Here is a 14,451-nt window from a genome sequence, read left to right as displayed (position 1 = left end):
CTATTAACATCCAAAATTTTCCGGGCTTACCAATAGTTTATGACAGAATCATGAATATAAGGCGACTGCTGTTTAAAAAGGACCTGGTGTGGGGCCTCCGCTTCCTGAGGATAAGTCTTTCGCTGAGCAAAGCCAACGATCTGGACTCCTTTACCAGTGGGTGCAGTGCCGCCTACATTGAGAATATGTATAACAGGTGGAGAAATAATCCCAAGTCCGTAGAAAAGGTAAGAAGCACTTATGGTTAGCCGTCCTCCGATTGTAACATTCCTCACTGTTTAATTTCTAGTCCTGGAATGCGTTCTTCAGCGGCAAGGATAAGTTGCTTTCCAAAAAGTTGCCAGATACCAGGAAGTTCAGGAAGAGCCCACCACCAGACAACATACATATTAAGGCCCGGTCGCCCAAGGGAACGACTTCTGACAGCCAAGTGTCTACTCCACCGGCGCCTACTCCACCGGCGACTGCTCCATCGGGGGCTAATAAACCGGTAGCTGCTCCACCGAAGTCCACTTCATCCGCCTCTGATTCACCCAGGGCAGCTTCACCGGGACCTGCTCCACCAGCGCCTGTCGCCAACTGGAAGAACGTCGACGACCATCACACGGTGCAATCAATCATCCGTGCCTACCAGTTGCGTGGTCACCTGGCAGCCGATCTTGATCCTTTGGGAATCGTGGGACCCACGAAGACATCCTCGGTAGACGGCACCCAGCGACAAGCAGCAAAGGAGGTACTCAGGCAGCACTACTCTTACATATTCGGTAAGGATTTGAGTCGATCTTCACTTCACATCTCCATCTTACTCCCTTTTTGCAGGCGATCTCAATGCGATGTTCAAGCTGCCCTCGTCCACAATGATCGGAGGCGATGAGAAGTTTTTACCCCTCAGGTGAGTTCCAAGGCATGAATCCTGGCTACGTCACGTGACTTTATTGCCTGCAGGGAGATTCTGGACCGTTTGGAGCGCTCCTACTGTGGACACATCGGAGTCGAGTATATGCAATTGACTTCTTTAGCCAATACCACATGGATTCGCAGAAGATTCGAGAAGCCAAGTGCCTTGGACTTCAGCAAGGATGAAAAAAGGATCATCCTGGAACGACTGGCCCGTGCGACGGGCTTCGAGAACTTTCTAGATAAGAAGTTCACCTCGGAGAAGCGTTTCGGTCTAGAAGGATGCGATATCATGGTGCCCGTCATCGATGAGGTGGTGGATAGGTCCGCCAAAGCCGGTGTGGAATCCTTTCTTATAGGTGAATCGTAGAAGTCTCCCTTGATTAACCTTTTATGATATCCTTTAACAGTATCTTTTCTTACCGCAGGGATGGCCCATCGCGGTCGCCTTAATGTACTGGCCAATATCTGCCAAAGGTCCATTGCCGACATTTTGTCTCAGTTTCACGGTTTGGAGGCTAGCGACTGTGGATCCGGTGATGTGAAGTACCACCTGGGTGTGTTCCAGGAGCGGCTGAACGAATTGAGCAACAAAATGTTACGCATTACCGTGGTGGCCAATCCCTCGCACTTGGAGCACGTTAACCCAATCGTTTTGGGAAAGGCACGGGCGGAAATGGATCTGCGCGGCGACACGACCGGCGATAAAGTTTTGCCCATCATCATTCACGGTGATGCCTCCTTCTGCGGCCAGGGTGTGGTCTATGAGTCGATGCACTTGTCCGATCTGCCCAATTATACCACCTATGGCACCATACACATCGTCTTGAATAACCAGGTGGGCTTCACCACGGACCCACGCTTCTCGCGCTCCTCGCGCTACTGCACGGGTGTGGGCAATGTAGTGAATGCCCCCATTTTCCACGTGAATGCCGACGATCCGGAGGCATGCGTCTACTGCGGTCGCATTGCCGCCGATTACCGCGCCAAGTTCAAAAAGGATGTGGTCATAGATATCGTTGGCTACCGTCGCAACGGGCACAACGAGGCGGATGAGCCGATGTTTACCCAGCCATTGATGTACCAGACCATCCGAAAGAAAAAGCCCTGCCTGGAACTCTATGCGGAGAAGCTCATCAAGGAGGGCATCGTGTCGGACAGCGAGTACAAGGAGATGGTTGCCAAGTACAACAAGATCTGCGAGGAGGCATTAATTGAGTCGAAGAAAATTAAAACGATCAAGGTGAGTCCTGAAAAGTCTCTGCTCTCCTCCGTCTCTTACTCTCTCTGTGGCCACAGCACTCCACATGGATCGATTCACCATGGCCTGGTTTCTTCGAGGGCCGCAACCCGCTCAAGGAGTGTCCCACTGGCGTCAGCGAGGACACCCTCAAGAAGATTGGCACGATTTTCTCCAGTCTACCGCCTCCGGAGCGCAAGTTCAAGACGCACAAGTGAGTAGAGGGGAAGGATTTCAAGAGCAGCTAGTTTGAGAGACTAACATATTACCAAAAGGGGCATTGAGCGTATCCTGTCGCAGCGGAAACGGATGGTGGACAACAGGGTGGCGGATTGGTCGTTGGGCGAGGCCTTCGCCTTTGGATCGCTGCTAAAGGAGGGTATCCACGTGCGTTTGAGTGGCCAGGATGTAGAGCGCGGTACGTTCTCGCACCGACACCATATACTCCATCACCAGACAGCCGACAAGACGGTGTATTCTCCACTGAACCACTTGTATGCCGACCAGGCGGAATACTCCGTCTCCAATAGCTCGTTGTCGGAGTGTGCAGTCCTGGGCTTCGAACATGGCTACTCGATGGCCAGCCCGTATGCCCTGGTCATTTGGGAGGGACAGTTCGGAGACTTTTGCAATACGGCGCAGTGCATCATAGATCAGTTCATTGCCAGCGGTGAGTCCAAGTGGGTGAGGCAATCTGGCGTGGTCCTGCTGCTTCCCCACAGCATGGAGGGCATGGGCCCGGAGCACTCCTCTGGTCGCATGGAGCGTTTCCTGCAGATGAGCGATGACGACCCTGATATATACCCGGATACCAACGACGATGACTTTGCGGCACGCCAGTTGATGAACATCAATTGGATCGTAACGAACCTATCAACGCCGGCCAATCTCTTTCATTGTTTGCGGCGTCAAATAAAGATGGGTTTCCGTAAGCCTCTGATCAACTTCTCACCCAAGTCGGTTTTGCGCCACCCGATGGCGCGGAGTCCCTTTGAGGACTTTAACGAGAGCAGCTTCTTTCAGCGTCTCATTCCAGAGAAGGGTCCAGCTTTAGAGAATCCCGAGTGCGTAACCAAGCTAATATTTTGTTCCGGAAAAGTGTACTATGATCTTTTCAAGGAGCGTGAGGACCACGAGCAGGTGAACACCGTGGCCATAGTGCGGGTGGAGCAGGTAGGTTTTAGTGGCCTTCTTTACTAACCCCTATTTAATGGCTTCTCCCTTACTTCAGATTTGCCCCTTTCCCTATGATTTAATAACGCAACAAGTGGAGCTGTATCCGAACGCGGAGTTGCTCTGGGCCCAGGAGGAGCATAAGAACAGCGGTGCATGGTTCTACATTCAGCCACGATTCGACACTATGTTGCTGCAGAACGAGAACGAAACGTAAGTCTCTAAATGCCAAGGTGCCGTGTCGGTGGGGACCTTGGGCTACTCCCCTTTTGGGTGATTCAATTCAGGTGCGATTATCGTCGACGCGCCTTCAAAGTGTCAATCGAGGGGTGCGTGACGACGACGAAGAGTACTTTGCAGAAACCATCTAAGATCTATCCCAAGAAATGGTGGGCGACGACGCCGTGTGACGCCATCTTTGGCGTTCACGGTGATGCCGATGGCGATGGCTATGGCAAGATGGTGACACCCAAGCCCAAACCAAAGGCATGCCAACAGCCAGCGAATGTCTTTTTTTGTTTGGGGAATTTTCTATTTAATTGTTTTTGCTGGGAAGATGGGAAGATGAGGTTCGTTTGGTTTGTGGGGATGTTTGTTATAATTTAACATCAAATCTATGGAAGGACTTGGTGTTATAACTAAGTTTTACAAATATTTCAGCTTTAGGAAATGTACAAATTTAAACTGATGTAGAAATTAACTAATTTCTTTCAGTTTTCCTCCTCCATTTTATACAAGAATTTCTAATTAATTCCTTTGATTCCTTCACAAATCACTTATTTAATTAGTTGTACTTTCTAGCAGGTAGCATCATCTAATCATTGTCACTTGTTGTTCTGCTTGGCTTTTCTTCTCTTTTTTTTAGTGAAGCGTGTGCCAAGCAAATCCGAGCAGGTTGCCTTGCTCTGTTCTTGCCCCAATGATTTATAGTTTGTGGGTTGTGTGCGCCCTCGTAAATTTACAAAAACGGCCTTGCCAGAGTTCAGAGCCAAAGATACATAGTTCCTCCATGGAATTTATGGAATCTCCTAGGACAAACAGAAATACACTGAAGCGTGTGAGTTAATGGATACTTGGCACCTCTGTCGCTCTGATACGATTAATTGTGCTCCAATAATTTGTTGAATTTGGCAATTGCGTTGTTAGTAATGGGGTTCGACCCGATCCCAATTGAGCAGCCTCGTGGCAGACCTCAGACAGCCACATCGATGTTGGACATCGCATTGTAGTATTTTACGAGCAAGGAACTTGGCACAGTTTCGTTACCAAAGTGCTTCTCCGCTCTCTCCAACAATGATCCTCCGTTCAGCTCCTCCTAATGCTGACCACTAATGGTTGCTAATGCTCCGCTAGATTTCTGCTCTGATTTATGGAAAGCACATAAAGATTTCTGGGGAAAAACTGAAAATAATATAAGCATATGGCTATGAGAGACATAGTACATACATATATGATTTCGCGTGTAACCACAGCGAGGACTCTTCTCTGCACTTGAAATCTTTGATGTTGATGCTGCGGCGATGCCAATGTTTTGTTTTTTTGCTCTTCATAAGTGTTCCCAACTATCGCTCAACTCGAAATTCCGAACATATAGAATAAAATGTGTTTTGTTTTCTATTTTGTTTTCAATTGCTTTTGAGCAAAATATGTCGGTACACATCGAGAAAGAAGGGAATGATTATAAGAAATGATATTAGTGAGTGTATAAGGTATTTTAATTCATTTCATTTTATCCTAGTATGTTTTAAGAAAAGGATTTATTAAAGAATGCAAAAGGTCCTCCGTGTGCTTAGTCCTTTGTTCTGATCTTAATGTCTTAAGCAGACTTGTATCTCTACTAAATTTAATTACTTTGTTGTACTTCATCATACTATATATTTTATTTATTTCCCTGTTTTAAATCACTTATCCAAAATTTATGAGAACAATTACTGCCCCTGATTGATCACCTTGTTTACCTGTGTGTGCCTTTGTCGTAAATTGATTTAAATCTGAAAACTCTTGACAGATCTGTGACAATAGCTCATAAAATATCAAATTTTTGTTCCGTGTACTCGTTACCAGACGTACATAATGTCTTGATCGTACATATATATGTTAGATATATGTATATAGTACTGCGGTTGCCAGCTCCGAGAATTGAATGAAAATCCCGCCGGCCAGCGGCCCCCAGGAATGTAGCATATTCGCAGGTCTACTATATTATGGTATGCCCCATCTGATCTGAACCCATCTCCTGCCCCCCGCATCATGGCATCATGTTATGTTTATGGCTGGCATGTGTGTGCTCTGCATTTTGTTTTCCCTCAATTTCTTTGTGGTTTTTGTCGGCGCGAATTAAAGTCTCTTGTATGAAGCGCGGCGATAATTGCGAGAGATTTCCCTCTGAATTCCGAAAGCGCCAAAACGCCTTGACAATCAATTATGAGAAATGTCCGACGATCTTTAGCGGAATGTTTTTCTTTTTGTTTCCTCGGGTTTTCCGATTTTCCGATTTTCCGATTCTATATATTCGATTTTCACTCCTATATCTCGAGTGTGTGTGTTAATGGTGGGATGCAGGCCAATGCACAGCAAAGCTGCGCCAAAGTTTTATTAATGGCACGCATTTCTCTGTTGTCCAAACTTTCGGGGATTGTGGATATATGTATATAGTATATGGGATATAGTATTTAGGGGCATATCGACGTTGATGGAGTGGGCGTTGGAATATCGTTCTGTTTGTCGATTGAGAGGTTTGCCTGGCACATTTTATGGCCAAATGACCATGGAATGCTAACATGGTCCAAACGAGAAGGCGTCCGAATCCATCCAACCATTCCAACACTGAACAAAATGGTACAGTTTATATTCTTTTATATCAAAGGAGGAAAGAAAAGCTACCCTTGTGAATGGGAAATCTATCATAACTTTGGTAAAACTATATTAATTTCAAATATTTGTAGATTGAAAAAGGCTTTTAATCGAAGTCAAAATGAATTGACCAGCACAAGCATCTGGCAAGATCCAGTTGGAGCTGGAGCAAAACAAACACTAAATGCTCCCATAAAACTAAAACAATATAAAATTGTTGATCTTCAAACAACCTAAAATGTATCTTGAACATTGCTCATCAGATTTTTTGTTCGTGTGTAGCGCCTCTGGCCTTTGTTTTATTGTGTTCATTCATCGCCCGATTTGCCCCGATCAGCGGTTGCTTTATAAATAAACCGAAAGGCGAAAGGCGAAAACAAGCAAATCTCGGCCAGAGTCGCGGGGAAGCATCAATCGTCGTAGAATGGGAAGCATCGGAATAAACAGATTCATAAATGTTTTTATGAGTAATTGGCTTTGGAAAACCCCAAAAATAGAATGGCGCAGCTCTCGCTCTCGCATAACTGAAATATTTTCCGCTTTATTTAACATTAAATTGCTTGTTTTATATTTACACATACAGAGTACTTAAAATGTAAACGAAAGGCCACATCGCAGGGCTCTACAGCGATCCTGGAATCCTGGAATAAGTTACACTAAACACTAGGATAACACTAAGCTCTAGACTGAACACTAAACATAACTGAATGTCGAGTTGAGATCCTTAAAAAATCCCCCTGAAGCCGGGCCAGGGAGTCTTTTAATTCCACTCAAAGGTAACCGAACACTGGACACCACTGGGGTTGGGATTTTGGTCCTGAACCAAAGCTGGACCTACACCATGTTCCATATGCTGTAGCTGGCCGCCCGGCGCTCCTCCTCGGCCACCTGCTCGTAGTCAATCTCCAGGTACTCCTTGCCCCCGAAGCGCACCTTCCGTCCGGTGTACTTCTTGATATAGCTGACATGGGCGGGCACCTCCTTTCCCTCGATTTCCAACTTGTACGAGATGCTGGTGATCCGCTCCAGAACTCGGCCCCGTTTCCAACGCACCTGGGTCTTGCGAAAGCGTTCGGCGTATAGTACCAGGTCCCCGATCTTGTATTCGCGGGCATGCATGCAGGATTTGAGAGCCTTGCTGGGTTCCTCCTCGGGTGCCTGTTCCTCCTCCTCCTCCTCGTCATCGGTCACGTAGGCAATAGCCCGCTCAATGGTCTCGATCTCTGGGATCGTGGGCTCCTCAGGTTCCGGCTGCAGGAAGAATGTGTCGCCGATGGAGAGACGTCGCTTCTGTCGCTTGATGATCACCTTCTTTTTGATCTTGCGCGGCTTCTTGGGCTTCGGAGCAGGCTCGGGTTCGGGCGCAGGTTCCGTTTCGGGTTCCTCTCCAGGCTCAGTTTCTAGTGGAGCCTCCTCCGCCACTGATGATTCCTCCTTTGGCTGCTCCTCCTTAATCTCCGTTGCTAGTTTCTTTTCCTCCTCCTTGGGCTGGGTGGGCGGTTGCTTTACTGCCTGCTTCTTGGGCGGCGTGAGCTTGTTGATCCTGGAGGAGAGCTCATTGATCTTGTTCTTGTCGCGCAGTATGTTGCTCAACTTAGTAGAGTCCTGCTGTTTCTGATCCTGCTGGTACTCATCCTTGCTCTTGTCTATGGAATTCTTGCGCACCAGCTTCTTGAGGTGCGACGGCGCCTTCTTCTTGACCAGCGGCTCCTGTCCCTTGGCCTCATCGTGTGGCTGCTCAACGGTCTCGATCTTGACGGGCTGCACCGGGCCCGCAAGTACTTTCAGCTCCGGCATGATGGCTAGACTGTCGCCGGGAGGCGCCTGTTCTCCGACTTTTGTAGCTTCGACCGCCTCCGCCTGCTGCTCTGGCTGCTGCTCAGGCGATGACTCTTCCTGCCTCAATGTCGTCGCTATTTGCGGCGCAATGTCAGCGGCGACGGCCACCTGTTGAGGCGTTGCTTGCACCTGCAGCTGCGTCTCCTGATTAATGGGTTCTTTGGACTTGGTTGGAGGCAATGCCTCGGTGGCTGCTACTGCTGCTGGGACTGGATGGGGTGCCGGTACTACCAGCACCGTTTCACCAACCAACTCCGCTAATTTCAGGCTGGCGCGTCTGCTTCGATTGCCTGCTGGCGCTAGATTGCCATCGATTGCCTCCGTCGGCGTGGCTGCTGCAGTTGTCACTGCCTCCGCCGCAGGCGTTGTCGCCTCTCCTTGGTCACTCTTGGCACTGGCCGACTTGGCTGCCACTGATGTGACCTCTGGCGTCGCCAATTGTTCTTCGGCTATCGAAGGCGTCGCCTCCCTCCGATTGCCGGAAGTTGTAGCCGCCGATGTTGTTGATTTTGCTGCGGCTTCTGCTGCTGGCGGGGATGTGGTTGGGGATGTGACTGCGCCCATTAATTTCAGCTTCTTCTTGCGCTTCACAATGGCCTCCGAGTCGGAGGGTCTCCGCTGAATGATGAGAGCATCGATCTGCTCGACGGCCGGCTCCACCTTGATCTTGGATGGCTCCACGGCTGCTATAGAGGCGCGCCTCGGGTTCTTCGCCTTCACGATGACTTTCTTCTTGATCTTGGGCGGAGGCTGCACTGCGGCTGACTCATCTGGCAGCGGCCCAGCATCATTGGCTGCGGTGACTACTAGTTCGGGTTTAACTGGTTTATGGGAAGTGGTTTCCTTGGGAGTCTCCTCCTTTGGCAATGCTGCCTTGTGTGCTTCTTCCTTTGGCGTTGTTTCTTTGAGCGATGCTTTCTTCGATGTAACTTCTTTTGGAGTTGTTTTCTTTGGCAAGGCTTCCTTTAAAGCTGATTCCTCTGGACTTCGTTCTTTGGCAATTGTTTCTTTGGGTGCTGCTTCCTTGCGACTGGCTTCCCTCACGGACTTGGACTTGAGCTCACTTTGTACCTTGGCAAGGAACTCAAGTTTAGTCTGGCTTTTGCTCTTCTCGAGGACTTTGTTTATATCCCCATCTGTCCTGGGTAGCTCACCATTTACCTTTGGTGGTTCCTCTGGGACTTCTTTAAAATTAGATTTCGTTGTAGCATCTTCTACTTTTTCATTTTTCACAGGATGTTTTGCTTCTTTGATTTTCTCAGATTTCTCATTTGGTTCTTTGGTTGCCTCTTTGATTTCTTTCGACTTTAGTAGACCAGTCGACTTGGACTCCTGGTCCACTTCAAAAGCTTGATTTTCCTTGTGCAGAACTCCAACTTGATCAGACGTATCATTTAAATCCTTTTGCTTTTCATCCACGCCTTCTTTTTCCCTACTTTCCACATTTTTATTAGGGCTCGATTCATTTTTCTCAGTAAAGGCAAAGGGCGTCTGTTCTCTCTTAATTTTATTATCTTTTTGTGGAACAGAAAGGTAGCCCTGATTGCTCTGCTTTTCCTTATCCTTAGTAGCTTCTGTCTGCCCTCCTGACTGAGCCTGCTCCTTCTCCTCCTCGGCCTCGTCAAAGTAGCTGCGTCGCCGCACTTTTGTCACAAACCGAAAGGACACTGGAGCTGTATCCGCGGCAGCTAGTGATGGCTTCGATGACGGCGTCTCTTGGGCTCCACCTTCCGCCTCGCTCTCCGTGCTGTACTGCTTGAGCACGCCCTTCACCTCGCTAAGGGCTCCGGAGATGCGGGCCTTCAGCTTGTTTATCCGTTCAATCACATCCTCAGGCTTTTCCTCCACGGAATCCTGTGAACGCATGCGTCGCTGTCGTCGGAGACGCGTCCTCTCCGGCAGCACTGAGTCCGTATCAATGGAGGAGGCCTCGGTGGAGCTGCGCTTTAGTTCGCCCAGCAGAGGAGTTGTCGTTGTCCGGGTGGTTCCCTGTACACCCGCCACATCGCGTATACGACTCGTGGCACTTGGCCTGCTGCTTGGTTGAATTGCGGGCTGAGGAACCTCTGTCCTGGGAATCCTACTGGCAGTACTCGTTGAATACTTCATATCGATGGGCTCTGTGATAGTGGCGGAGATGCTGCTGCTATTGTTGTTGTTGTTGTTGTTGTCCAGCTCCGACTCCAAGTCTAGGGGCTGATCGAGTTGCTCGGCGGCGGCGGGATAAACGTCGACGGTTTCTGTCTCCCGCTCCTCACTGACTTTGCTGACGGTCATGTCCGCTCCGGCCTGGACCGCCTCCTCGCTCCAAAGGTTACCCGTATCCGCAGGTGCGGCGCAGAGCAGCTCGATGGCGTTGGTCAAAAGTTCGAGCAGCTCCCAGTCGCAGTCCCAATCCCAGTCAATCGGAGAGCTGTCGGCGAGAAAGGCGCGCACGGAACTCTTTAGTAATTCTATATTTGGGCACGGATTCCGATAGCAATTCTGAGTTCGATTCCGCTCGCGGGTCAGTTGCTGTCGACCGAGATTATTCACGTCCACTTGCTCTGGCGACGATTCGCGCGCGTCTGAGGCTGAGAGTTCGCCGGATAGCTGCCACCGCCGCCGTCGTTGCTGGTGGTTGCCATTCCCATTCCCATTCCCATACCCATACCCATCCCCATCTATTGTCTGCTCCCTGGCCAAGCATATTGACTGCCTCTGCCACCGCTGCTGCTTCTGCTGCTGCTGCTCTTGATCCGCCAAGTTCTCAGTCATATTTAGCTCATTATGATCTTCGGCCTTCTCTAATTTGCTTTGCTCGCATATTTCGCGTTTATTTTTGGCCACATCCACATCCATGGCGTCGTCGCTGACTCTGCCTTTGTAGTCGTGTCGCTGGCCGAAGGCGTCATTAAGATTTTCCGCCTGTTGATGCTCGATTTCCTTCGCCACCGCCTCCACCACGTTCAAGTTTAATGCTGCCGCCGCCGCCGTTGCCGTTGCCCTCCTCTCGGCCTCGGGTTCATTATCAAACACCTTATGTACACCACCGACGCCTCCTTCGTCTATTTCGGTGACTTTGGCGGGTCCCCGCTGCGTCACAGTTGTTGTTGCGGGCGTCGTCTTTGGCCCATCTTCATTCGCCACCGTTCGATAATTGGGAAAGCTAACAAATTGCTTTTTAATTATGGGAAATTCCTGGGGAGCCATCGCGATGGGTGGTGAGCTGGCCACTGCTGGTTTGCGCCTGGTCATTGTGATGCTTATGTGCGGGACTGCATCACCGGAATTCTTGCGGTTCCCCAGCTGTATCATTTGGGGAAATCCATGGTGCAATGGGGCGTATACTTGATGTAGGGGAAAGCAGGGTGTCGAATACGGGGCGTATACTTGATGTCGCGGTACTGTTTTTGGTTGTCCTTGATTGGAGGTGGTGTATACCTTCACTAAACTCAATGGAAAGCGTATATTTTCTTTGAAATCCAAGGGAAAGACTTGGTGTTCTCTAAAATCTTGAATTAGAGGAAATTTGCCCGCCTGTACTAGATGTGATCGAGAGTTCCTGCTTCCATGTTCGCCCTGTGATGACGGTTGGTGGTGATTCATTGGGTTGCTCCCGCCCCAGGTGATCCCTCGACCAACCGGAAATTGCCCTGTCATACCGAGCACTTCCGGCGCCGTCGCCATCGCTATTGACAAACAAAACACGGCTGACTCAGGCTCTTGATTTACGAGGCGCTGCGAATTATTAGTATTATTAGCTGCTGCCTGCGACATTGATTGCGTCTGCTGGGTCCGTTGCTCCTCTCCCGCCCTTTCCTCTGGCTTCGTCTCTGTCATGCTGTGGGTGTGGGCGTGGCCGTGGGCAGTGCTCTCCTGTTGACCTATCTTCGTGGTCGCGGTCGCCAATTTTGATTCGATTCGCAGCACAATCTTCGGCTATGTTGCACTCAACACGTTGCAAGCGAAACTGGCGCAATCTGTCGACAATCGGGCAGAGGCATCACTAGCACCAGTTCCCTGGGGGCTGCGCCTCGCTGGCACAGGCACAGCATCCGATCATTGATCAGTCAGCAATCTATGTAATTGCAAGTGAATTATGTAGTGTCTGGGGATGATTTCAAAACGAAGCGCTTATGCCCTGTAAAAAACGTGGCTGATATCAAGATAATGTAAAAAGAAATATCAAAACCCTGTTCGCTATATAGACGATGATTGCCCAACTAAAAAGGATTTATTAATTAAAATACTTTTCATTATTAGCGGCAAGGTCTGCCAGCATTTATAGATATAGTTTGACAATAAAATAAGTTAGCCAAGTCTTTGTAGAAACATGCTCACAAGCCCCAAGATCCCTGACACACATATATCTATATTTATTTATGGGATATATTTAAAGGAGAATCTTCCGCCAAGTATTTAATTAAATGAACCCATTAAGCGCCTATAAGAACTAATTAAAATCCCAGAGCAGCTCCGTTCGATTATATGCAGGGCATATCAATTGTTTATAGATCTTGTAAGACAATAGAAACCGCGACATGGTCAGGAGAGGTTGCGCGTGTTTCGGATGCCACGCAGACAGAGACAGAGGAGCGGAGCCCTCGTGTAGACGGTCTATATCTATTGGTATATATACTATATCTGCCACTATATAGACTGAATAAATATGTCAGCTTGCCAAATTGCTTTTTTGCAGGCCGCAAAAAAGGAAAGAGCAATAGGCGGAGAGAGAACGGATAAAAATCAGTTCGTGTCGCCAATGCTATTGTTTAAATAGACCAAAGACCATGCCAGCGACGTTGTCTGATATCTGGGTGATGGGAATATGTCGCGCACAGATACCGGGTGTCCAATTTTAGCATGAATTCCCATTTTTCTCTTTGTTTACAGACGCTGCGTGTCCTACCATGGACGTGCGCCCAGCTCCTCGCCGGCGACTGGCAATAAGATGCAACACTTCAAGGAGTATAAGGCCTTCATGGACAGCATATTTGGCGAGCTGACCGAGGAGAATAAGGCCCGCCTGCAGCGCATCGTCAAGGATCAGCAGGCGAAGACCAAGGCTGAATTCCAGACCTCTAGACAGAATAGTCCAACGCCACCGCAGAAGCCGAAAGATGATGTTCCGCCACCTGTTAAGGCTGAATCACCAAGCAAAAAGCCCTCGAGTCCGTCCTGAGCCAAATAGAAAAGAAATTCACGTTTCTGAATCCAGAGCAAGCCCTCCGACGCCGACCAAAGGTGCATCCCCTTCTTCTACTCCTGTCACAGAAAAAGTCTTGTCCAAAAAGTAGCGCAAGCCTAAGCCTTCGCCAGACGAATCTAACCGAGGACCCTAAGGCGTCAACGAAGACCAATGTGTAGCCTTAATTATCGTTCGGGATGACCTACATTAATCCAGCAAATAAACCAGAAAACAAAATTCACTGAAAGAACATATTTATAAAACTTTACTCCTAATATAAAAAACTTTCGGAGGAGAAGGCAGCTTTCGCCTCCTGCCACTCCCGGTGCCCTCAATACTTCCAGAAGTTCGGATTTTGTTCCATTCGCCGCTGGAAGTTCGTATACCAATTCTGAACGACGGCAAAGGGAACAAAAGTTTCGCTTGTACTGGGCGGTATGTCCCTGGCCGCCACTCCGAAGCTGGAGGCGTAGTTGAAAAAATTCTCCAACATCCGCTGGCCGAATTGTTTGTTGTCGTTCGCACTGGACTGCAAAAACAGGAGTATCGGTTAATATTATCTAAGTTCTGCCTACCGCTTATCTAATCCCATGAAGAACTCACCACCGCCGGCGTCTGCTGCGCCACCGTCAGTTCCGGCTCGAGGGAGACGCCGATCTGGGCGATGTGCGAGATCTCCTGGCTGCCAAAGACCATCCCATGGGCCTGCGCCTCCAGTTCGTGGCTCTTCTTCAGCTGGGCGATCTTGAAGATGGCGGAGGGCTTGTTGTTGTTGATGTGACCCAGATACTGCCATGTGGGCGCCGCATTCGCGTCCGGCCAGCTGAAGTATATGGCGGCAGCGGTGCCCACGGGCAGCGGCGAGACGCCGGTAAGGAATACTACCAGGTAGTTGACGGTGTCGATGTCTGGCACATTGATCAGCAGCTTGGTGGCGTCCACGGCCACGAAATCTGATTGCGGCAGGCGTCCTGAGATAATCAGTCCAAAGAGGGACATCCTTAATATTTGTTCTATCACGTTTTGTGTGTGGATATTTCAAGTTTTCACCAAACGGTCACACCGAACCAGTGTTGCCAAGTTAGACGTTGCCGTCTTTTTTTTTTTTTTTTTTTTTCGATGTCAATGTGCAAAAAATAACAAAAAACCGAGAACGCCAACAACATTGAAAAGGCTTGTGGATGCATCTAAAGACGCAATAAAATGGGATAACATAAAAAAATATAAATTTAATACCATTTATTTTCATTAGCTATTTTTTAGCTGCCCTTTAAATACC

The 14,451-nt window shown here is 48.8% G+C and overlaps 3 protein-coding genes across 4 annotated transcripts; 1 reads left to right on the top strand and 2 right to left on the bottom strand.

Moving 5' to 3' along the window:
- Positions 1-50: 50 nt before the first annotated feature.
- LOC110191331 (2-oxoglutarate dehydrogenase complex component E1) lies at positions 51-13,419 on the top strand. Of its 2 annotated transcripts, none has more exons than XM_020962167.2 (9): positions 51-227; positions 290-764; positions 820-892; positions 946-1,256; positions 1,326-2,140; positions 2,197-2,351; positions 2,413-3,310; positions 3,369-3,523; positions 12,878-13,419. In XM_020962167.2, exons 1-9 carry the CDS (start codon positions 51-53, stop codon positions 13,164-13,166), a joined length of 3,348 nt encoding a protein of 1,115 aa, XP_020817826.2. In that variant the 3' UTR covers positions 13,167-13,419. The 2 variants fall into 2 exon arrangements, with proteins under 2 accessions (XP_020817826.2, XP_020817825.2); XM_020962166.2 differs by having other exon boundaries at positions 1,308-2,140.
- Positions 6,685-11,989, bottom strand: LOC110191330 (uncharacterized). Its single transcript, XM_020962165.2, has one exon. The coding sequence runs from the start codon at positions 11,822-11,824 to the stop codon at positions 6,998-7,000; it is 4,827 nt and encodes a 1,608-aa protein (XP_020817824.2). The 5' UTR covers positions 11,825-11,989; the 3' UTR covers positions 6,685-6,997.
- On the bottom strand, positions 13,410-14,313 carry LOC110191334 (protein OPI10 homolog). Its single transcript, XM_020962169.2, has 2 exons — positions 13,776-14,313; positions 13,410-13,701 (listed from the first exon to the last, which is right to left on the bottom strand). Exons 1-2 carry the CDS (start codon positions 14,169-14,171, stop codon positions 13,504-13,506), a joined length of 594 nt encoding a protein of 197 aa, XP_020817828.1. The 5' UTR covers positions 14,172-14,313; the 3' UTR covers positions 13,410-13,503.
- Between the last annotated feature and the right edge of the window lie 138 nt (positions 14,314-14,451).

The sequence above is a fragment of the Drosophila serrata genome, unplaced genomic scaffold (genome assembly GCF_035046125.1).
Source record: "Drosophila serrata isolate PLE 108 unplaced genomic scaffold, ASM3504612v1 contig_2, whole genome shotgun sequence".
Classification (NCBI taxonomy): domain Eukaryota; kingdom Metazoa; phylum Arthropoda; class Insecta; order Diptera; family Drosophilidae; genus Drosophila; species Drosophila serrata.
The sequence above is the reverse complement of the archived record's forward strand: the minus strand, read 5'-3'. Positions and strand labels throughout refer to the sequence as shown.